The sequence below is a fragment of the Nanorana parkeri genome, unplaced genomic scaffold, assembly GCF_000935625.1.
Source record: "Nanorana parkeri isolate BGI_ZX_2015 unplaced genomic scaffold, ASM93562v1 scaffold925, whole genome shotgun sequence".
Classification (NCBI taxonomy): Eukaryota; Metazoa; Chordata; class Amphibia; order Anura; family Dicroglossidae; genus Nanorana; species Nanorana parkeri.
This window is the reverse complement of record NW_017307193.1, coordinates 32,159-57,280: the sequence shown is the minus strand read 5'-3', so window position 1 is coordinate 57,280 and position 25,122 is coordinate 32,159. Positions and strand designations below refer to the sequence as shown.

Below are 25,122 nucleotides of genomic sequence, written 5' to 3'. Positions count from 1 at the left end.
GTTGTATCTGTATTCATTCAGATATTTTATTAGAGATCACTGTCCTCGTACAGTACCACTCTCCTCAAAAAGTTGAAATGTATTCCATAAAATGCATCAGAAAACATGTGGCCAGAAAGTAACAGTCTATAAGACTCCTAGGAAACACTGGTAATGACGGGATATAGAATATTAGACAGACTGATCTCTTTCATGTTACAAATAGCACTATGCATATGGGAAACTGTTTTTAATATGATGTCAATATCTTTATTCAATAAAATGTAACCAATCATGTTTTATGATATATAGCTTGTGTTAAAATCACAGCTCTTACATTATGAAGAATATTTTGTATGCAAGTAGGAAATGCTACTGATTTGGATCCGTGACAATGAAACAAATGTCTTATTTACTAACGGTCATTATATAAATACTATGCATGAGAAAAACTATTTTTCTTTGGAGTAGTTTTTATAAATCGACAGTCGGCTCTACAAGTTTAAACAGAGTCCCGGCGGCAAAAGTCGCCGGGAGTCTGTTTAAACAGCCCCGATGCTGGCGACGTACACTGTACGTCGTCAGTCACGAAGGGGTTAAAGAGTTACAATCCTGCGATGTTCAAATAAAACAATCATTTTACAACACCAAACAATGCAAGTCAATATCTATGCTTGACTGCTCCTATGAGCACTGCTTTCATTCAATGATAAACTGCATGAAATTGATTTGTTCAAGTGCACAAGTGATGTTCGGACGGGGCACAATAATGCCTCTTAACATCAATTTCTAAATTGTATGCTTTAATGGGTAGTATTATAAAGGATTTTTCAAGGTATAAATATCACAAGAAAAATTTGAACTGACAGTATTTGACAGCTATTGGGGAGTTGTGTCATTTAGTATATTGATAAGCTGATTTGCAGGTAACAATCAAAAACATCAAGGGAGCAGCAAAAAATAGTGACAGAGTGGCACGCATGGACAATTTGCAAAGAGAATTATGTAACTATGTATATAGAACATCTGTACTTTAGATGTAAATATAGCCATACCAGAAAATCATCCTCTGGAAGGGCTGAAATGAATGCTGGCTCGATTGCTTGAAGATAGTCAAATCCTTGAGTTGCCCACCTGCAGGAAAGAAGAAAGATGGCCACAAACTCTGAGTGTTGTATATACAACATAAATATTTACACATATGGATACAGCAGCTCAATGCTGAACCTGTGTGATTGTTTTGATTTTCAATCTTCCTACTCCTGTGGTTAATATGAATAACCCCCACACTCGTAGACAATAGCTGCATCATTTGTCCCAAATGGATAAATACCTGCGTCTACTGGTAACATAAAATTGGGTACAAACCTAGTTGTTTGGCTGGGTTTTTTCAACAATTTAATGATACAATTAAACTCAACCATCACAATTTTGCACTGATTTAATGTGCCTTGCCGTCAGTCATTTTTTCGACATTCTGCTCACCTGAATGCCTTAGTTACTAAATCCCTATGTCTGGTGGTATAGTCTTCTTCTAAAAGTTTCTATGAAAACTCTGGTGGATATATTGGGCAGTTCAAATGCTTCCTTCCTGAGCCCAGCAAAATATTCTCCACACAGTGAGCCATTAGAGGAAGGATGCACAGCATGTAATTTGACAAATATGACAAAAAACTGCCACACTCACAAGCCATCCGAGAAGCCTAACAATATGGCTGCATTAGACAGTCTCAGCTTAAAGCTGAATTTCAGACAAAACTTTTTTTATTCACAGAAAAAACGTCAGGTCACTAACTGCAAGCTTCGCTGAACAGTTTATTGTAGCGCACAGGTACACATTGTCCCACCGTGGATCCTCCTCACTCTGACATGTTTCACCCAATAATGCGCTATGAACAAAAGCACCTTACTTTAGGAATCTGGAACACTTTAATCACTATTAGATCAATTGATAACTTACCTTGGTCTGGTACCACGACCACTTTCGCATTTCGTCAAAACATAGTTCATCCATTTTCTGGCAAAGCTTATGTATTTGTCACCAATTTTCTGCCTGAATTCCCCAGACATCAGACGGACTACTTCTTTATGATACTTGAATGGAAAAAAAATGTTTACTTCAGGAATTTTGAACAATAAAAAACCCTTCATTTTCAGACTTCCCTGAGAACTTCTGAAGTCGTAATTCTGCACCTTTAGAAAGTCACCTAGCAGCTTTATTCTCCGAGCTGAGCAATGTCTACAAGATGCTGCCATTCATTCAAGAGGACACAATTACATCACCAGACAGAAAACTGGTATAATATAGTACCATACAGATACATTTTGATGACCACTGCCGTCGGGACTTTGTTTAACCTTGTAAAGATGACTGTCGGCTTTAAAGTAGAAGTGATTCTGGCCGCTCAGCTGTCGCCAGATCACATCTATGGGCCGGTGAACGGGGCCCCCGCCATGTTTCCTGGGCTCCGTTGCCCCGTTCTATGAGACCGGGAGCGATGCAGATTGCACCACTTCCGGCCCCATAGCTGTCAGTGCTGGGCGTCTGAAGCCCAGTTATAAGCTATAAGTTATAAGCAGTTATAAGTGCGATCTGCCTTCAATAGCTTATTTAGAGTGTAGAGGTGACACTGGGGGTCTTTTGGACCCGCAGCATCACCTTAAAGAGTACCTGTCACCACCATCTGCTATCACATAGCAATTAAAGTAAAAAAAAAAAAAAAGCTGTTAAAATTAAAATTAAATAAATTAAATGTAAAAATAATAAAAACTTTTTTAAAGTTCCCCGCGAGCATGCGCATCTTCACATGAGCACGCTTCGGGTGCGTCTACGTATGAAAACAAACGTGCTAGACATGTTGGAATTGCCGCGACGTCGGAGTGAGAGCAATAATTCTAGGGCATCTCTAAACTGATGACCTGTGGGGGCTTTTAAAGCGTAGTCTATGGACTTTTTGGGGTACTGAAGTTTGTCGCCGTTTCACGGGCGCACACAATTTTTAACCTGGGCATGTTGGGTATCTATTTACTCATTGTAACCTCATCTCTTATATTTTATTTTAAAAAATTGTATTTTATTGTGTTTTGGGGCATTTAAGTGAATTTGCCACTAAATTTTGTGGTTTGATAAGGAGATGCGCTAATATCGTGCAACGTAACAATTTGCAACTGCTACCATTTTATTCTACAGGGTCTTGGCTTTCAGAAAATATATAATGTTTGGGGGTTTTAAGTAATTTTCATGTCTAAAATGTGGAATATAACATGGGTGCAAAAAAATGAAGGCCTCAGTCATGAAGGGGTTAATGTCAGTGCAATCAAAACGGGGTGGGAAGCTGACACAAACAACATTAACAGACTTAATTGTCGCAAATCCAAATGTGGATGTTATCATGCAGATTGTTAAGCAGATGTAGTAGTGTCTGTGTGGTCCTTGACAATTAAATGCTTACTTGCTAAGCTCAGTGGGCTTAGATGCTTCTGTAGATGGGCTTTGTTTTACTGTGTTTGAAGCTTGTTTTAATAGATTTTCATTCACTTTACAGCCAATTCACAAAGCACAGTGTTTTGAGAGTACAAGTTTATTTATCTGTTCTTATTTTATCACTCTTTATTTTGCTGGCTGAAACATGCAGTTCACAAAAGCTGAAATTGATTTCTGCATACTCAGTTTAATGTGTCATATGTGTGCGTTAAGCAAGCGTTATTTAAACATCACAGACTTTATTTTATCGATTACTGGGATAAACTAACGGTTTGTGGATTATTGTAACACTGTTTCAGTGTATTTTGGTAGCAGAAGAGGTGGATCAGATCCTCTGTAGATTACCGATTTACTTTCACCACATAAAATAAATATCTTGGCCACTTTCATATTAATTTTTAAATTTAGAAGAGAAAGAATCATTCACGAAATAGCAATATCAGTTTTTGTGAACAGAATAAGTTAATATGAATTATTAGGTGGATTTGTTTTTATGTCTGTCAATGATCAGACATCGTCAGTGTAGGGAGGGGCAAAATCCAGCACTACTGGAATGTGCAGTTGGAGGAGCAAAAAAGTACAAATAAGTGTGCATGGAGCTGGGCTTTAATAAGGCCCCGTTCACATGTAGCCGACTTATCGCGCGATTTCCGCCGCGATATCGCGCATTTTTGCCGCGCGATATCGCGAGGAGTCGCCGGCTAATGATAGTCAATGGAGCAATCTTAGCTCCATGTCGCTCGTCGCGGTCGCAAGTCGCTTCTACCGGACCCTTTTTTTGGCGGATTTTCCTTTTTTTCTATGGAGCCCCACGGAGAAGGTCGCGCTACCGTCGCTGGAACGTCGCCCCGAAAGTCGCGCTATCCTGGCCGCTGCAATGGTATGTCGCTACATGTGAACGGGGTCTCAAGTGCATATACAGCAGATACAGTGGAAAAGGGTTACAACCAATGTTGTAATAGGTTTTTTACAGTTATCCAGGGCTTCAGTAGAAAGATTTTCTCCCACTTCCTGTCCCCTTGACAACATTTTACCGGACAGGAAATGGGGGATCTCTTTAACAGTAACACATATACACTGAGTGGCCAGATTATTATGACCACCTGACGTTTGCAGGCAAATTAGCTATAATTTCGCGCTGAAGTTGCTAGAGGGCCAGACCATTATAAATAGGGAAGCAGGTTGTTTACCACGATAGTAGAAGTGATTTTTTTCTGAAGATATGGGTAAACAACGCGATTTAACAGCCTTTGAACGTGGGATGATTGTTGGCGCTCGAAGCCGTGGAGCGAGTATCCGCAAAACTGCAGAATTTGTTAAATGTTCAAGAGCAGCTGTTGTTAAAGTGTTTAAAGACTGGACTGGCAGCCAAAAATCTTATTTTATATTTTGTTACATGTTCCCATTCACATGGCATATGCATAAATGCTTCTTGCAGTTTAAATTGTTTACTCGGGTTAGGGTTTCAAAGGTGAAAATGTTTTTGCTTCTATTTCTTTGACATGTTAAGAGGGGCTGTGAGGGGTCCATTGAGAGGTGGCATGCCTATTGTATGTTGATGAAGCATATCAAATAAACACAATCCTCAAAATTTCAGTCTTTGGGACAGACCACTAAGAAAAACCTGGAATCAGCCATTTAGCCAGATTTAACAAAACATCTAAAAAAGGTAAGATTTTTTTCCCCCCAGTATGCTGTGTGAATAGGAACACATACAGAACATATGGAGGGGTTTTCCTAAATTTGACTGCAAAAGTAGAAATACACTTTAAGTAATATACAGTATGTCTTATCAGGACAGTAGAAGAAATCAGTTGTCACTAAAAGATAGAAGACTTTACCTCAAAACCAAAGTTGTAGCCTTGAATCATTGCTTCTCTGTAGTACTGCTGTAATGTGGAGGATTCTGATTCATCCACCTCAGCTTCGAACTCTGAGCTGTACATCTGATCCACTCGATCTATGGCACTGCTTATCTTGTTGCAAAGCTGCAATGCATCACTCTAAAATGAAATAAATTTCAGCATTATTATTTTCTGACCAAATCTACTTTTTGGTTATACGGCATGGAAAATATTCAGCTAATGTTTTATACTTCAGCAACAAAAATTGCAGATGAAGTAAAACATCAAAATAAGTGTTACATACATTGCAAAATAATGTGACAAAAATGTAATAATACAAAATAGAGATGTATTAAAACATATTTAAACACCCTTTCTTTCTAACACCTTACAGGTTTCTGAAATCTTTTCTAAGACAGCAATAACTTTACGCTTCCCTTTACACTGTAAGATTTCTCTTGGTTAGCCCTGAGGCTGAATAAGAAAATCACTTGATTCCCCCATCCACTCTAGAGAGCGCAGATGTAGGCATCTCCCCTGCCAGCTACTGTATACAGAAAGCCAGTGCCCACGGGTGTCAGAATATCAGCCAATCAGCTGCAGTCAGTGTTCGGCTGACAATTTTCCAACTGGCTCCTTTGACAAAAGTCAATTGAAAAATCAACTTTTGTTGAGCTGAGTGATGCTGGCAGGGCCACCTGTGCTAAAATCGGTCAAAATTCGATCTGTGTACGGCCAGGCAATAAAATGCATCTCTGTTGCTATTAGGAGACGTTGAGATTCTCTCCAACTGCTAAATAAAACCCTTCATTATTCCTGCAAATCACATGTATGCTTGTTTTCCTAAATGTTAAACAAAAATGTCATTTTCCCCCCATGACATACAGTAAAGTCACTCATTTTGAGTCTCTGGTACTTGTTAAAAAAAGTGGATATTAGAGTTACAAGAGTAAACAATAATTTTGTGGGTTACATGTGAGCAGGGTCTTGTGCCAATACATAAAGGTCATGTAATTTTGATTTTTACCTTGAGTTGATGCAAAGCTTTTGCAATCACAGGGTGACTGGATGTCTGTTCAAGCCTTAGAGATAAGATATCCTCAACAGATTGCTGGAAAGCCTTTCTATGGCTCGTTAAGATGGAAGACTGCATCACCACAAGCAACAGATTGTCAACCTTAGGGGGGACAAGACAAAACAATTCACATATACATTCTGCCAACAAAGAATACTCCTCCATTGATATACTTTAACTTCACATTATGTCAATAATTGTTGTCTAATTATGCTATATCATTTTACTACTCTTTAAGATTTGACGGAGTAGTGGAAAAAATAAAGGTGTTATCTAGGGGTATTTCCACTGCAGCCTGTGTCCACAATAAAGTAATTTCCACCCACTTCTTGTCTTGGTGACTACCCAATAGGTACGAAGAAATAAAAACTGACACAAGAATCTAACACTTCTACATTCTATTAAAAACAAGCAAAAGTCTGTCAGCAGTTTTCTTTTAATATAAGCCCATTGATTACAGTGTTACTTATGGAGGGGTAGACGTGAAAGTCATGGAGTGCATTTTTAGGTGCTCATTCACACATTTTCTAGGAACTTTTTATATCATTGCACCACAAAAAATTACTGTATGCTGCTTTTTTGTGTGTTTAACAGAATCCTTGCAATGTTTTGCATGTTTTTACTGCAATTATATCAAAGACATTTTCCTCCCCCACTGTCTCAAAAAGCACAAAACGTTATTTAAATGGATACGTGCCCATTACACGATGCACATAGGTTCAAAAGGGTACTAAATGTATAAAATTGAGTGAGTAGTGTATTGCACGATTCACAGAAATCCTTTTGGCACATAAAGCAGTTAAAATGCTATTGTTAAGTAAACAAGAGTATACCATAAGTGTAACATTTGGTCTCGTCGCACATAGTTTACATTTTTCCTGGTCAAGAAGCAGATGAGGAAGAATATGCTTTTATATAGAAACATACCTGCATACTCCTCAAAGTATCTGCAGTTTCTACTGGCGGCACTATTTTTACTGTCTGTCCTTCCCAAGAACTCCAAACATCTTCCACATCTTGGTCCTTCTCAGAGTGCTTGGTCATCAGAAGGTAGGCTTCATATGCCACATCTTCGCAGTCTTTAGAGCAGTCTATACCAGCTGCAGCATTCAGCAATTGTAAAATAACCGATTTTGCTCTAGAAAGGCTACTTCGCACAAACACATGCAGATTCTCAAGAGTAGGAATAATGACCTGATGAAAAAGGACATAAAAAGTTAGAGAAAATATATTCCAACCTCCAGACCATAGCATTATTACAGTCTCATTAACCTTAACAGACGTGAGCTTTTATCAGGGAAAAGGTAACCTGGCTGAGACAGAGCATTATACTTTAGTCCTATGCAAATATGCAACATAGGTTTCAAAATCAAACATGAAAATGTCACATTTAAATAGATTCAAATTGAAAGAAGAATTCTTAACAGTGAATCAAATTTTCATTACAGCATTAATTTTGGCCAGCAGGCTTCCATAGTACACCCACATAGAAACACACAGATTGGCCGGCAACGCTGAAGCTGGGACTGAGGCGAGGTTACATCTACAGACAGAGTCGATATTTATGTGATGTTTCAAGTTTTTATGCGAGTAGTATTTCTTTAATAAAGTTTTAAGATTTCAACATATAGAGACTATGGAGTTTCTATTTTATTTGTGACATGTACAGCGGAGTTTAACAAGAAGCCTGCTGTGAAGTGGGTAGTTAGCAGCGGTTGATGCTCTTGATTGATGAACGCTGTTGAAGGGAAGGTGAATCGGTGTTCACTGTGGCTGTTATTGAAGGGTTTCCTCCTGCCTAGAAAGGGGAGTGGTGCTCTAAATACCTCATATATGGGTCTTATAACAAAGTCAGCAGCATTCTTAAAGATCAATGTGGTGGAGGTCACTGTGACTGGAACACAACGGCACATTGTGGATGGACTTTCACTTTCGAATTTATAAAGAACTTGTTCACTTGATCATTAGCATAATATATTTTATCATCACATGGTATATATCTGTTTATGTTGGATTCACTATTTATTTTAATCTATTTATTGTTACACTGTTTATTTGGCACTAAATGCATGTGATCCAACTTATCTTTATTTATATTTAACATTGTTGGTTTTTCTTGGATAGACACGTTACTTGAGGTTTTTACTTTTTGATTGTTAACCGCTTGCCGTCCACCTGTTTTTTTACAGCTGCTACCGGCTGTTTCACATACAACCGATCAGCGGCTCCATAGCCTGCCGATCGGTTGTATGTTGCGATTTGATGCCCCAGCGCGCAAAAAAACGACAATTGCACTACACACGTTACATATCGCCACGAACGTCGGAGTGAGAGCAATAATTTTAGGGCCATCAACCACCGATAACACTAAACTGATGATCGGTAAAAGCGTCACCTATGGCCAATTTTGGGTAATGTAGTTTGAGGTTTCGCGTGCGTGCGCAATTTTAAGGTTTGACAAGTTTTTTACCCGACATGACCCCGCCTTTTATATTTTACCAAAAAATTGGGTAATAATAATTTTTAAAAAAATTTAATATAGGGGAAAGAGTTTTTTGTTTTTTTTTTATTTTCTGTAATTTTTCCTTAATATAGTAAAACAGAAAACCTGCAGTGGTGATTAAATACCACCAAAAGTCTATCTGTCCCCAAAAAGTGGTATAAAATTCATTTCAGTACAGCATTGCATGACGGAATAAATGTCAGTCAAAGTACCACAGCGCTAAATACTGAAAAATGGTCTGGACAGGAAGAGGGTGTAAACACCGCGGACTTCAAGTGGTTAAAGCGCGGCACATTGCATCAATATTGTTATTTCAGATGCATTGCCCAGTACTGTAATAGTGCGCTAGGCTGACATTCAAAATTAATGGTACCTAAATGCACTGTGGATCATGTCATACTGTACCACATAGGTGTGACTGAACACTAAGCGCTATAACCCTCTGCATGCCCACAATCTGCTTTGCAAATGTATGTTGTTATTATTTTTAAAAATATTTATGTCTAATGTGTAATTTAATAATAATCTTACGCTCACAAAGAAGCAATGCTTGCTCACTCGCGCAGCTTTTAAAGTGACACTAAACTAAGTTAAATCTTAAAAATACATTCAAGTACCTTAACTATTAACAAAATGTATCTTATTAGTGTATCGGTCAGCTGTATATCCTCAAATCATCTCTGAATTTATGTTGACACTGTCCTTCCTTTGGGAGAGTGGCTACTTTTGTTCCCCATGATGATGTGTGTTGTAAAGTAGCCACCACCCCAAGCTCACTCCTGTGATGGACTACAATCTCATCTTTAGTTTACTAATTTGTAATTAAGTTGTAGTCCATCACAGGAGTGAGCTTGGAGTCGTTGCTACTTTACAACACACGGAGGGACCATGGGGAGCAAAAGTAGCCACCCTCCAGAAGGAAGGACAGTGTCAGCATCAATTCAGAGATGATTTGAGGATCTACAGCTGAGTGATACATAAATAAGATACATTTTAGTTAATAGATAAGACACTTGAATGTAATTTAAAGATTTAACTCCTGAGCTTAGTGTCACTTTTATGACTTGAAACAAGTAAAATACTATGAGGGGAATTTATCAAAACTGGAGCAACTGTGCACAGCAACCAATCAGCTTCTCTCTTTCATTTTCAAATCTTAACTGAACAAACTGAAGAGAGAATCTGATAGGTTGCCTTGGGCAACTGCTAACTATGTAACTGAACAAACTGAAGAGAGAAGCTGATAGGTTGCCTTGGGCAACTGCTCCAGATTTTGTCGCTCCAGTTTGGATAAATTCCCATCCATGTGTTTCTGACAATTCATGGCAAGAAAATCATTTTACTAATGCTCCCTAATGGAGACAACAGTTCAACAACTATCTCAGTTTGTTTTTGTTCATTTGGCGATTCCCAATCACTTTCTGATGCGTCTTTAAGCTAAACCCTGGGACAAAATGATCATTTACACACCTAACTGGGTGTGCAAATAACTATTAAAAAGCTGTATGTTATATTCGGAGGTCTGCTGCAAAGTATAAAAATCTCACTTTGCAGCATGCCAGCTCCTACTCATAACACTGTTTTTCTGGGTGCTGTGGGGAGTGAGGGATGCAACTCAAACAGTGAAATGGTCCAGTTGCATCCCCTCCCCTTCTCACTACCTGTCAATTTACAAAATGTCTAGTATTTTTCTCAAGGAACACAAGGCATTCTGCGATTGCAGGTGGAGAGGAGGGGTTGGGGATGTGACATAACCTCCCCTCCTCCAATCACAATAAGATTTTTATATTTCTAGAAACATACAAGGAATTTTGTGAATGGGCAAATAGTGAGGAGGGGAGAGATGACACATTTTTGAGAAAATAGCCTAAACACTGGGGCACCTAGTTGTCAACATTTGCCAATGTAATTTATGCTACTACTAGGTATAAAGACCAAATCTAAATAAACCAACAATAAGTGATATAGTGAAACTTTACTACCTTTGCATAATTCTTTGTGCTTAAGTACGTTACTAGGTCTCGTACAGGTGCAGAAAAAGTGAATTCGGCAGAAATTTCCAAGTCCTGAAAAAGACAAATAAAATTTAGAATGGAGTGGCCACAAATCACACAAACCAACAAATATAAAATATATATATTATTTTATACAAAACCAGCTTCACTTATTTAGACATCAATTCATCTAGATTGTGAAACCTGCCTGGCCCTAAATTCAGTGAATTTAAAACCGTTATAGATTAGTTTAAAATCTGGTTAGTGTATGACTATTCATTTGGAGCACTCATTAAGCCTTTAAGTCCAAGGAAGGGTTAATACATTAAATAGCGTGAGAAACATTATACTGCTCTACTAGGTTTGATTAAAAAAAAAACAAAAACACAGTAGATGATGTTCAATCATCACTTTCAAACCCGGCTTATGTTAACTCTGTATACCTAATTATGTGCAAGGGAAATTAAACAAAAGAGGATTTTAGTACTCAAAATCCTTTTCTCAGAGTCCATTGAGGGACACAACTTTGATAATAAGCAACCTAGGGTTGTACTGTCACCTACAGGAGAAATGGACACTAGGTACATAGAAAGCTAAAGGCTCCCTTGAGGTTATAATCCCTACCACCTCACACTTGCTCAGTTGTAGCAAGCAGTCCAAAGATAAAATAATAGCATATGAGGGGAGGGAGTCAAAGAAAAAGATTTTATAGCGAGTACATGATTATAACAGGCAACTTAGGAACGTCCAAATGCAGTAAAAACTGAGAGCCAGGCACACCTAAAGAACACAGGCAAACCAGACCAACAGGATAAAACCTTAAACAACCTTTGCAAGCTTGGAGCGGTTACTACTTTATAACACATACAGAAGGAAGGACAGTGTCAGGACCAATTCAGAGATGATTTGAGGATTTACAGCTGAGTGATACACAAATAAGATACATTTGTGTTACTAGCTAAGGTACGTGAATGCATTTTTAAGGTTTAGCTCCTGAGTTTAGTGTCACTTTAAATGTCAAATAACACAAAGCAAACACCTCCATTAGCCACTCACAACAAGTCTTCCTGTTCTAACTAGAACACAGACAGGTTACGACTGCTGACTGCAGGACCGTAGCAAAATGAACACCAGTATACTTAATGAACGGGGAAAACCTGTGCTTGTTGGCTAACTGGAGAGAATTCCAGGATTCTCAATGTCCAGTCTGAATATACAAGCAGCGGTGTATAGTAGAGAAATCTTCTAATTTAAGCAAAATATAGCAGAAAGGAAGGAGACATCCATTTCCCTAAGGATACTAAGTGTAACTGAGCAGGTGTTAGGTTTTATAGCCTCAAGGTAGCTGGCCTCCAGTTTTCGTTGTGCTACTATTCATTTCTCTGTAGGCGGCAGTATAACCCTAGGTTGCCTTCATCATCAAAGCTGTGTCTTTTAATGGGTGACAGGTAAAATATGATTTTTGCTAGGACATAATTTGCTGATTGAAGTGAACACAGTGCAATATTCATATTCATCTTGTTCACTAACCTCAGTAAACACAAAGTTAACAGTCTCTATACCTTTAGTAAATCAATCCCATTGCTTGTACTTGGTATGAAGACATGCACACACATATCAAATTTATCTTAGTATTTGTTTTAGGCAATGATGCTAATAATGATGATGCAAATAATGATGATGCAATAATGCAGAATGCCCAACGATAAGAATGAAGAGAGGTTGTTAACGCTCAGGTTTGCCATTTCTATCCAGCTCAATTATAATAAAAAAGGACTCATGATGTAGATAACAGGATATGGATATGATGTTCATCTTCTAAGCTGTCCATAAATTAATTTATACCGCCACCACTAGCAGAACCCACTGAGCTTAATCATGTGTAAAAACTTAACTAACAGCGAGGAAAAAAACATTTCAATTTGAATAAATGCAATACCTTTCTTAACATTTTAGCAAATCCAAGTGCTTTGGATGCTCTTTCTCTAGCTTCATGAAAAAGTTCCTTCAAGGCTCTGCTGGTTTCAATAACTGATCTCCTGTAGAAGTTACACATACAAAATTAGAACTGTGGCATTAAAGATGAACTCCAGTCCTATCTTCAGTCTTGCACAGTTGTAAAGGCTCTTCTCTACTGAAATTGGTTACTCGAAATTTACTGCACACTGAGTTTCTCAAAGTGGGCATAAGAAGCTGCATCAATCAGACAGAGCCTGACTGTCCCTGGCCCGCCCCTTACATTTAATGGATTTCAGTTCAGCCTAGGAACACCGACTCCTGACTGACATTCACCTATCAAGGCATTTTGATATTTGCATAGCACCTATCAAGAGCCAGCCCACAGTAGGCATTAGGGCTAAGATCTAATGAAAATAGTACTGAGATATGATGCTGCGGTGTCCTCAAGAAGCCATGTACTGCAACCAACCCCACCCCATTATCAGTACAACTGTGCAATAATTTCCCCATGTTTTGCCTTGATGCATGTAAACAAAAATGCTATTTGATCCTGTAATTAGGCCAGTAAGCTTCTGAAGTCTTGTGCACGCTGCTGATCTGAAATCCAAAGCAGTCCCCTATGATATGGAGATGAACAGGTTAAGTTCTGTAGTCCTAACACACTTCCTTTCCTACAGTGACAACGCTGCTCCTTCACAGATAAAGTACGTTGTAAGCCTAGGGAAGGAAGTATTTACTGGCAGGATCACCAAGTCAAAATAAATTAAAATAAGCCTAAAAAAAGGAAACCATTGCAGCCGTACACTTTAAAGCATATCTAAACCTAACAAGAAAAAGTTACTATATTGCAGCTTACTAGTCCATATATATGGTGTCTACATTTGTTATATTGCCAAGATTTTTTTCCTATTTCGTCTTTGCAATTCTGCCAGTAACACTTCCTAACCTAGGGTGACAACACTTACTCTTCCTACTTTATCAGGCAACAGAAACAGAACTACAGAAATCACCCCTTGTTCAACTGGTATAGTATGTTAGCATTTCTTCTCAATACCAATTGACTACGGCTAGCTTAACCCTTTTTTGCCAACAAAACATATATGCTATATATATATATATATATTTCATTGACTTACACAGAAGATGTTATGTTTATGTATCCCTAACACATTAGATGGTATGCCTATGTAGCCCTTTTCATACATATCAACTGTCTAGTTATTATTGGAAGGCAGCTGTGACTTATGCAGCCCAACATAAAGTAGCAAAAAAAACAATTTAAAAGAACGTTCTTCAGGTATAATTTCAGGTTAGGTTTCCGCATGCAGTACTAAAGAGCAGCAACTATACATTTGTTTTTAATGTTCTTTATAAGCACTCTAAAATTAATGCTTACTTGTTGACAAGCATCTCTGGAACTGGAGAATACAAATTAGCAGGTCAACAAATTGCTGAATTCAGTCTAATAAAAATATCTACTTTCATACAAATACAAGTAACGTTTCTCATTACCATAGAAACAAACGCCTTGTTGCCTTATTAGGGCAACAGTGTAATGTGTTACATAAGAAACACTCTTCATGCCAAGATTACCTTATTTCATCAGAGACAATGCTATCATCGGTGCTGGCCCAGAATTCATCACAGCTGTCCTGTAGGCCAGAGTCCAGAAACTTCCCAGTAGATTTCAGCAGCATTCCTGCAATATCACTAGAACACAAATTTTCAAATTTCACTCTACTCATACATTATTATATACTAACTATATTTTTTTTAAACTTTTAAATCTGAAAATACTATACTGAATAGTTCAAATATTAAACAACCTCTACTTTGTTAGAAGAAGGAGTTCTGCCTTCCATGCTCTACAAAGAATGTCTCCAAATTAAAATATTCTTTCAGAGGACTCTTCACAATAACACCACTATAGTTGTTTAAGAAGCCCAGAGCGATGAACTATTCAAAGATATCCAACCGATAAGCTGATTACTTCTATAACAAGAAAGTTGGACCACTTATTTGATTCCCACATGGGTTTTGGAAACAAATATAGTGCTTTTAAATACATTCAAGTACCCCATTAACAAAAATGTACCTTATCTGTGTATCACTCAGCTGTAGATCCTAAAATCATTTCTGAATTATTTGTAAAAAAATAAATCAAGGCAACTGGACTTGCTGTATTTTTCTTAAAGATGTTTCGCTGGTCATCTGCCTAGCTTTCTCTGAGAAAAGGTAGCTGGATGACCATGTGGATTAATTTTTTTACGGATATAACATGACCTGGATGAATGAGAACCTTCTCGGACACATCTCTGAATTAGTGCTGACACTGTCCTTCCTTCTGGAGTGTGGCTACTTTTGTTCCACGTGGTCCCTGTGTGTGTTGTAAAGTAGTCACCACTCCAAGCTCACTCCTGTGATGTACTACAATCTCACGTTTAGTTTACTAATTTGTTTTGAGATCGTAGTCCGTCACGGGAGCGATCTTGGAGCGGTGGCTACTTTACAACACACACAGGGACCATGGAGAACAAATGTAGCCACCCTCCAGAAGGAAGGACAGTGCCAGTACTAATTCCAAATGATTTGCAGCTCTGGATCTACAGCTAAGTGATATATAAATAAGATACATTTTTGTTAATAGTTAAGGTACTTGAATGCATTTTTAAGGTTTAACACCTTGAGTTGTCACTGAGTTGAGTTGTAAAAAAAAACTATTTTATTTTTCAATGTACAGGATGCCAGGGTGATCACAGGCTGGAGATTTTTTCGGCTTAAGCTACTAAGCTCTGTAAACAGCAGAATTTTTAACTAAACAGGTGGTAAGGAGAAACTGGAAAATGTGAAATGAAGCAGAAACATAACCAGCTGGCTGCATATGAATATCCAATATATTAAACATTTCACATTTACCTGAAAATTTTTATAAAATTAAAATTCTAGTCATGTTCTCTATAAATAAATCAAATACAGAACCAATATATATTCATTTTAAACAACTGTATTCTGTACGTACTTATGAGATCATGTATACAAAATGGCTACATAAAACCTGTTCATACCAGAAAAGTTTCCCAGCCTGAGCTTCTCCTCCTCGTATGTAAGGGGTAATTTCTTTGGTGAAATTCCATTCTTCTTCTAGAAGGTTTTTCAGGCTGTGAGAAGCTTGAGGTAACTGCTGCAACATCTGGATCCAACTACGCATGTAGTCAAAGTACACCTAGCGGAAAAAATATATAAAAATGTAGTTACAATTTTCAGGAAACCAATGTACATATGAAAAAAAATTATACTAAAAACATTTAAAACCACATTCGTAATCTATACTGTACCTTAACAACAACAAAAATGCTAGGTGTTCACCTATTTACATCACAATGTACATGCCAATACAAAACAGCCTGAATTAAAACTTTAACACTGAATTGAAGACCAAAGCATATAATGACCTGCAGTTTTCTTCACCCTATGACACTTTAAGGCGTGTTACAGGCCCTGCACTAGCCATGCCATCCCATGTGTCCCATTAGAAGACTATATCATTGTACAAATCTTAATTATAAAAATCATGGTATAAACTGCCTAGAAAACCCAGAATGTCTGACTGCTGTCTGTGAAGCTGCCCTGTGACAGGATGGAAATGCTTGTGTTTTCTCTGTGTTGAGCATCGGAACCCTCTGCGGTCACTGATCCTGGGTAGGCACTCTGCCACACACTGGGAGCTTACAAGGCAGCAGACATTAACCTTGGGGACATCATGGCCAGTATAAGGCCTACTACAAAAAGCCTATGACACTCCTAAAAGTGTCCTGGGGTGAAGAAGGGAAGACTACAGGGATATCACTAACAAAATGCAGAAAAAATTGCTCTAGCAAAGGGCATTCATCAGCAAGTGGGAATTTCAAACATTTTAAAAGGCATTGTCCAACTTTTGTAAAACAAAAATAAAAAGTGCATTCATTCATTTTTGGCAGTGGAGCCTGCAAAACATAGCAACCGCGATCAGTGGAATGCAGGAGCAATGCTCAGGCTCCTACATATGCTTCCTACCAGTCACTGTCTGTACCAAAGTACAGGACGGGAGAGGATCTGTGAACGGAGGACACAGCTGCACGTGGGAAGCCACGCACAGTCACGCCAAATGCAAAAGATGCCTGGATGCTGCTGGGAGAACAAGTGTGCAGACAACCCGACTTTACTTGCTGCATGCTTGTTTCAGGTCAAAGACAAAGTATTAAAAGGCAAACAGCCAGACAACTAGCATATTCAGAACAAGGTCAGCAGTCAACGTCTACACTTTTCTCTGAGTACAGCATTGCTTAAAGATATAAAACAATGCAGCATGTGCGCAGACGTACAAAGTCAAGCACCAAAGTATCACCATAGGAGTTCCTGAGGGGCAAAAAACATTTCAATGATTCAACTTACACCACCAGTTATACTGCAAACAAATATAAGAATAATGCAATCAGTAACAATCAAGACAACGCAGTAACAGCTGCAACCAAGATAAGTTACTAAAGAAAGGATATGCGGTGTTCTAATTATATCCTCCAGAGGAAGTCACTTACATTTTGTATAATCTAATCAGAAGTACGTGTCAAAGTGGGATCAGATTTTAGTCTAGAAGATACATTTACATGTATTCTTTAGTGCCATGAATACCTCGATTTACATATGTAAAAAAGTATTTCTCCTGGGTGTGTGCACCAAAAGAATAATGCACAATGGCTGTTTTAAATACAAAAGGCCCCTAATTGCTATGGAAAGAAAAAATATACTCAGGAAGTGTTTTTTTCCCCCCTCAGTGTAACAGGACACTAGTCGCGCAGATGGTATTATTTCTTTAAGTACATACCAATTGCCCTATATAAGAAATCATTTTTTTAAGGATGCTGTTAAATGGTATGAACCTTGACACATTTTAATTTTTAAACTATAGCTAACAATTTTTTTTAAGGGATATTGATAAATGTTTTTAAATATTGGATCAGCTGTGACAGGTGGATCAGGTGACTGCGCTGGCCAATGAGCACTTGCAATTTGTGAGCGAAATTCAAAATCCGTAGCGCAGGCCTGCCCTGGACTACAATCTAGCACACAGTGGAATGGGGGCAGACTAAGTGAACATACACACAATGCCCTGTGTGTGTGTTTATTCGCATGCAAATGGCAGGGGTTGGTTTTAATCTTTTTTTATTTTACTTTATTACTTGCTTTTTGTATGACTTTTTCTTTTTTAATTTTTACTTATTTTATATCCCTTTTTAATTATTTTTTTACTTTTTTCATTTTTTTTCACTGAACTTGATTGCCATCAACCAGGGGATATCAAGCCCCTGGTGGAGGGAAAACTGACAAGCAGACAAAAAAAAAACTGGGCGGCGGCTCCCCAACTCTACATTTAGCCCTGCTTGCCTGCAGCAGGGATTAAAAGTAGAAAAAAAAACACCTGCATGGCACCCGGAAACCAAGTACCGGGCGTCGAGCCCTTCACTATTACCAAGCTCCACGTTTTGAAGGCTTTTCCACCAAACATATACTTTAGTTTTGCATGGAGGTGTGTAGGCTTTGTGCAAAGTTCCACCCTTCTGCTGCCACCATTTCAAGGCATCTCCCAGTAATTAGTCTGCATTTGAATGATGTTATAGAGAATGCAGCAGAAGTGACAATTTGTGGCAGGAGAAGAGAGCACGGAACTAAGGTGGGCAAGTCTACCTGGTGTCTCCTCCCATAACTGAAATATTATGAAACTGAAATATCCAAAATACAAGCATTTTACTTCATTTCCAAAAAAATTGTGTAAAAAAACAAGATCACCTTGGGGTGTCTACTTGCAAAAAGGGGTCATTTTAGGGGCATTTGCACTTTCCTGGCATATGACAGGCTATTGTGGTTAAAGTAAATAAACATTAAATTATGACTGGCAGCTTGGGTTACTTTACGGATTAAGCTTTTAAATGATTTTTATGTATCTAATTCATTTAATCATGTCTTAATAAACATGTTTTAGCTAATGCATGTCCTACTAGGCTTTCTGTCAAACAAGTTAAACAAGATTGTTTGAAATGAAACCATGACGCAAGCTTTTCAGTCAGGGTGAAAAAAAAACAACATCTCTATGAAATTGTTCAAGAGTCAAAGCTAGTACTGCAGAATCTGCAAGACTGATGACTCAGCCAAAATTTGAGCACTGAGTGACCCTACCAGCATCTATTCTAGACAAAAGTTGATTTTTCCTATTAATTTTTGTCTAAGGAGCCCAGCTGAAAATTGGTGGCCGAACAGTGAGTGCAACCAGGTCAGTGACTGCAACCAATCACTATTCGGCAGGTTCTGGCTGTCAGAATACAATGTAACGTTTAGATGTTCCGTATAATATAGCCAATTTTTACTTGTTGAGTTTAGGTTGACATTAAAATCGGGCTCCTAGGAGAGGTGGCTCAGCATTAATGCTTATGGATCAACTGCAGACACTGCTGGCAAAGAGTTATTTGGACATGTTGGAAAACTTAGCCAACCTTTTAGCTCTCTCCAAGGCCAGGGCCAGAAATTCCTGCAGTGCAACTCTTTTTATTCTGTGTAGGGAGGAGAGCCCATTTATTCAAGTTTAGGGATTCTCTGCCTTGCATACATGCCCTAAAAAGACTGATATGCTTACTATTGGAAACATTGGTTACAGCAGCCAGTTAATCTTCAGAAACAGATATGTACACCAAATGATTCAAACAACAAATCGGCAGATGCCAGATTAGATATACTGTACAGAATCTCATGCAGTGTACTGACAGGAGTAAAGTGGTAAGCTGGCTATATAAAACGCCAACAATAGCAATTGATGCTCAAAATTTTAAGCAATGGGGCAATTCTAACCCCCCAGGGAGCAATAATGAAGGAGATTTTTGGACATGTTGGAAAATTTCCTGTGAGAAACTTTTGTGTTAGAAGAGTAAAAGGTGGAAAGCACCTTCACCACTACAATTCATTCAAGAACGATGCGACATGTCCCCTATCTGTTGTTCTCAGGGATATCATCTGCTCATCTATGTCACCATTACATAACTAATGCTGAATACACAATTTACATTTCATTATACACAATGCAAAAGTTTTAGGCGGATGTGGAAAAATGCTGTAAAGTAAGAATGCTTCCAGAAATAAGTGTTAATAGTTTATCTTTATCAATTAACAAAATGGAAAGTAAATGAACCAAAGAGAAATCCAAAATCAATATTTGGTGTGACCACCCTTTGCCTTCAAAACAGTATCAGTTCTTCTAGGTACACTTGCACGCAGTTTTTGAAGGAACTCGGCAGGTAGGCTGTTCCAAACATCTCGGAGAACTACAGATTGTTTCTGGGTGTAGGCTGCCTCAAATCCTTCTGTCTCTTCATGTAATCCCAGGCAGACTATGTTGTTATTAGGGCTCTGTGGGGGCCAAACCATCACTTCCAGGACTCCTTGTTCTTCTTTATGCTGAGGATAGTTCTTAATGTCATCGGCTGCATGTTTGGGGTCGTTGTCCTGCTGCTGAACAAATTTGGGGCCAATCACATGCCTCCCTGTTGGTATGGCATGATGGCTATTATCTGCTTGTATTTCTCAGCATTATAACACCATTCTTATCCATCATGCCATAGCATCAGGGAGGCGAGTGATTGGCCCCAAATTATTCTGTCTGGGATTACATGAAGAGACAGAAAGATTGGAGGCAGCCTACATCCATTGAAGATCTGTGGTTAGTACTCCAAGATGTTTGGAACAACCTACCTGCTGAGTTCCTTCAAAAACGGTGTGCAAGTGTACTTAGAAAAATTGATGCTGTTTTGAAGGCAAAGGGTGGTCAGGCAAAGGGTGGTCACACCAAATATTGATTTGGATTTCTCTTCTGTTCATTGACTTTCCATTTTGCTAACTGATAAAAATAAACTATTAACACTTTTATTTCTGAACGCATTCTTACTTTACAGCATTTTTTCACACCTGCCTAAATCTTTGCACAGTACTGTATGTAGTCAGTACAAGTGTCCTATGAGAAATCTGTATGGCTGCCAAAGATAACTAAACTTTGCACATTATGTTTGCATTGCCTCATTACTGATATGCCAACACCTAACTGGTTATTATTAAACATAATCACTACTGATCATTTAAATAAGTCCTTGTGAATTTAAAGTGCATTTTGCATTTAAAATCTTATTTTGATGGTTTTATGCGACTTGCAATTCAGTTTGTAGCCACTTGTAGTGGTACGCATGCCTGAAACAGGCAAAGTAAAATAAGGACATCACATATAGCTCAATGTGAATCATAACAATTAGCAATATGCAAAGTTTACAGCAAAATAGTTCCATATTTTGTTCTCAGAGTGCATTAGTGTGCCCTAAGCCAGTGCTACAACTATTTAGTTTGGCAGTGCTCACAGTAGTGTAATCACTGCTAACTACCAGTGGGTGTTGGCCTCATTTCTTTTCATTTCTATTTATTAATGAGCTGCTGGGTGAATTAAAAACAATTTTTGATCACACTGTAGTCTCAAAAGTTATTTTTAGCCTTACAAATATACAAAATAAACCATGCAAAAAACACTTACCATTAACATTTTATGCAGATCTTCCTCAAAAGCATCCATGTTACAATCAGGCTTTTGAAAGTCATCCAGCCCCTCTCTCAACATGAACAGGTAGTATTGCTTCATCAACAGTCCACCTTTCAGAACTTCTTTGCACTCTCTCACTAACTATTTCAGAAACACAATATTGAATTATTTTTTAGGATAATGTTGGCAAAGCCCTTGCATGAGAAGAACAGGAAAATGTGCAAATGTTTACTTAGAATATACCTCTGATGGGTAGTTCTCAGAGCTGTTGTCAAGAGTCATAATTCATAAACAGTTATCTCGCCAGTGGTAGATTCATCTAGTACATTTATTTCCCCTATTTTTAATTTCAATGAAATTGTGATCTGATGTAATTAGCGTATGGCTAATCAACTAAAACAGATTTGCAAACATGAACAAGTATTAGTAACACTATAGTAATTGTATGCATTAACATTTGTGTGTGGTCGATGCCAGGTTGGTAGAACACAGTAAAGTCCCTTTCACACAGGCTGATCAGGAGAGGATCTGTGCACAGATCGTCTCCTGATCACAGCGGATGTCATGTTTACATCAGATTACCCCCGATCCGGGGAAACGGATCTCCGATCAGTCTGTTTCTCTAGACCTGGCCCGGGGTGACTGGGTGTAAATGGAAGCTCATGCGTTTACACACGGCTGCCCATACACTTGCATTGGGCATCCGATCGGGTCTGCCTGAAAAACTGACAGGCAGACCCAATCAGACCGGCCATGTGAAAGGGGCCTAAACTGCTATAACCTTCACTGTTTTGCAATAAAGCAAATACATTTTCATACCCTGAATCAAATAAACATATGACAGAAAATATTATAGAAAGCGAATACTCGGGTGTATAGGATTCCCCCACAGATTTTTCTGCCAATCCACATCCACTAACGTTTTCAAAAGCTTGAAGACATAGGAAATATTTACTTATATACACTTAATACCAACCTGTTTAATGCTCAAGAGTGACGGTTCCCCTGCAGGCCTCTGTTCCAGTCTCAATTTGAGACACTCATGAATTACATTTAAAAGGACACGACAGAGGACCAAGAAGGCCGGTTCAAATGACGGTAAGTCCATGGCCCTCAGCTCTTCTAGTGACACGGGGTCACATGCGGGTTCTGAGTTGTGCAGCGAAGTAGATAATTGCTTCAGCAGGTCAGGCAAGTAATCTGAACATAACAGGAGGTCGGGGAATTCTGAAGACTAGACCCATATAGAGACAAAAATTAGGCTACATTCAAAACATTTCAATAGCTGTATTTATAAAAAGATGATTAGAAAACATGCCTCTGTATTTTTTTCCATGGCAGCGGATTACACACCTTAAGTGGTTTTTTACTTTCACTCCAACCCTTCTAAAAGTTGACTGGACCCAGTGCATCAGATCTTTTAAGTGTAGTTAAAAGAACTGCATTGGGCCATTATATAAATGATCAGACATACAAATATTCAAAGTCAACAATCAGATTCTCCTCTTCCATTTGTGCAAGCAGACAGACAATTAGGCTTCATTCACACTTGCCACTTGCGCTTTTAAGCTCTATATGCAGAGGCAAATCAGTCAGGCTAAATGTTGTGTTTATGCTTCTCGAAGCGTTAAATCATGCGCGTTTACATGCATTTGCGTTTAGATGCATCTGGTACTAAACCCTAGCATCAATTCGCGTTTACATGCGTTTGTGCATTTAGAAGTTAAAGGAGAACTATGAGGTGAGTGCTTTTCACTCACCTCATAGTTCCAGCCGACCTGTGACAATGAGACGTCACAGGTCGGCTTAGTAGATCGGGAGGTGAGCGATCTACTCTGCCGTGACAGGGGAGGGGCTGGATTCCCCACTCCCCACTCCGATCCGCCAGCGCTGACTGGCGGAACGGACGAGGGAGGGGCGGGTACAGCTGGCTCTGCCTCTAGATCCGCTTCAGCTGCGGCGTGTAAGTATACCGCGAGCAGCAGCTCGCGGTATACTGCGGCGTCTCAGTATACGCGAGCTACAACGCACAGTATACTGAGCCTAGGGGAGGGCGGGAGGACGCTAGTTTGTGTCCTCCCATCACCCTATGGAGAGCAATGGAGAAAAGCCCTAACCCCATAGTTCTCCTTTAAAATCGATTGCTGGACGCATCTGACCTTTTTTCTTAACGCAGATAAAACCATCTAAATGCAAAGTTTCAATAGATCCATTGGAAATCATTAGATAGATATATACTGTATGCGGTAAGAAAAACAATTTTTAAAACACATATAAAAACGCATCTAAATTGCACCCAATGTGAATGTAGATAAATAAGCACCAGTGTCAAAAAAAGATTCTGACTAAATTTAAAACTAAATGTGAAATGACAAGTGCCATGACCAGGGCTTGAAAAATCCACTCGTCTGTGACAAGCGGATGGCAGAGACCGACGAGCAGCTTCCCGGCCGGCCGTTGTAATTACACGGCCGGCAGCTTTACATTGAAGCGATCAAGCTTCTCGAGACGCCCGGTCGCTTGTATTACCAGCAGCTGTCACTGCAGTTGCCGGTTCCCGCTGTGCCTGATGCTGCCGGGATCGGCACGGCTCTGTGACAGGAGATCAAAGGGAGATCAGTAGACGACCTCTCTTTGATCTATTCTCTAGTCCCGGAAAACGCAGATATGCGTCGGGTGCGCCTACGTGCGAAAACAACGATTGCGCCTATTGTGACATATAACCGCGAACGTCGGAGTGTAAGCAATAATTTTAGGGCCATTAATTACTGATAACACTAAACTGATGAGTGGTAAAAGCGTTTTAAGCATTGCCTATAGCCAAATTTCAGTGTGGTAGTTTTTTTGCGATTTTGCGGGCGCACGCAATTTTAAGGCTTGACATGTTTGGTGTCTATTTACCTGACTTGACCCCGTCTTTTATATTGTACCAAAAATATGGGTAAGAATAGATGCTTTATAACATAATGTAGGGAAAACATTTTTTTATTCGAAATTACGGTACTTTTTTCATTATATAGTAAAAAAAAATAACCCCCCCACCCCAGTGGTGATAATATACCTCCAAAAGAAAGCTCTATGTGTCCCCAAAAAATGTAAACATAAATTGCAAGGCGATAGTCGGGTCATGCTGACTGGTGAGATTTTTGACTGACTGGTGAGACACCCTAACATTTTTCAAGCCCTGGCCATGACTGTATATATTTACAAGCACAGAAAATAAAAAAGACTAAGCAGATGTTACATACAACTTTGTCAGTTTCAAGAGATTCTGCTCTTGAGGCATTACAGAATTGTTTATCTACAGAGAATGTACAGGCAGGTATTTTCTAATAATGCAAACTGCCCCCCTTTTACTTTTTGAAATTACATATTTTATATTTATCCTTCAGAAAATAGTTTAATACTGGCAAAAACAAGCTAGAAAAACATTAACCACTAAGCACATAGACTATGATATAGCCTTAAAGGAGAACTATGAGGCGAGTGCTTTTCACTCACCTCATAGTTCTAGCCGACCCGTGACAATGAGACTGTCACAGGTCGGCTCAGTAGATCGGGAGGTGAGCGAACACATAGCGGCGTTCGCTCACCTCTCAATCATGTCACAGCCCTGTGCCGTGACAGGAGAGGGGCTGGATTCCCCCCTCCGATCCGCCAGCGCTGACTGGCGGATCGGACG

The 25,122-nt window shown here is 38.9% G+C and overlaps 1 protein-coding gene across 4 annotated transcripts in view; it reads right to left on the bottom strand.

Annotated features, from left to right (window-relative positions):
- Positions 1-25,122, bottom strand: part of MAP3K4 (mitogen-activated protein kinase kinase kinase 4) — a 62,754-nt gene that overhangs the window by 23,433 nt on the left and 14,199 nt on the right. For all 4 annotated transcript variants that reach the window (XM_018566215.1, XM_018566217.1, XM_018566216.1 and 1 more), the window contains exons 4-14: positions 22,417-22,674; positions 21,435-21,581; positions 15,904-16,061; positions 14,432-14,548; positions 12,819-12,918; positions 10,868-10,951; positions 7,310-7,576; positions 6,335-6,484; positions 5,305-5,466; positions 1,940-2,073; positions 1,035-1,113 (exon numbers count right to left, since the gene is read on the bottom strand). In XM_018566215.1, the coding sequence (XP_018421717.1) occupies positions 1,035-1,113; positions 1,940-2,073; positions 5,305-5,466; positions 6,335-6,484; positions 7,310-7,576; positions 10,868-10,951; positions 12,819-12,918; positions 14,432-14,548; positions 15,904-16,061; positions 21,435-21,581; positions 22,417-22,674 (1,656 nt within the window). The remainder of the gene's footprint in view (positions 1-1,034; positions 1,114-1,939; positions 2,074-5,304; positions 5,467-6,334; positions 6,485-7,309; positions 7,577-10,867; positions 10,952-12,818; positions 12,919-14,431; positions 14,549-15,903; positions 16,062-21,434; positions 21,582-22,416; positions 22,675-25,122) is intronic.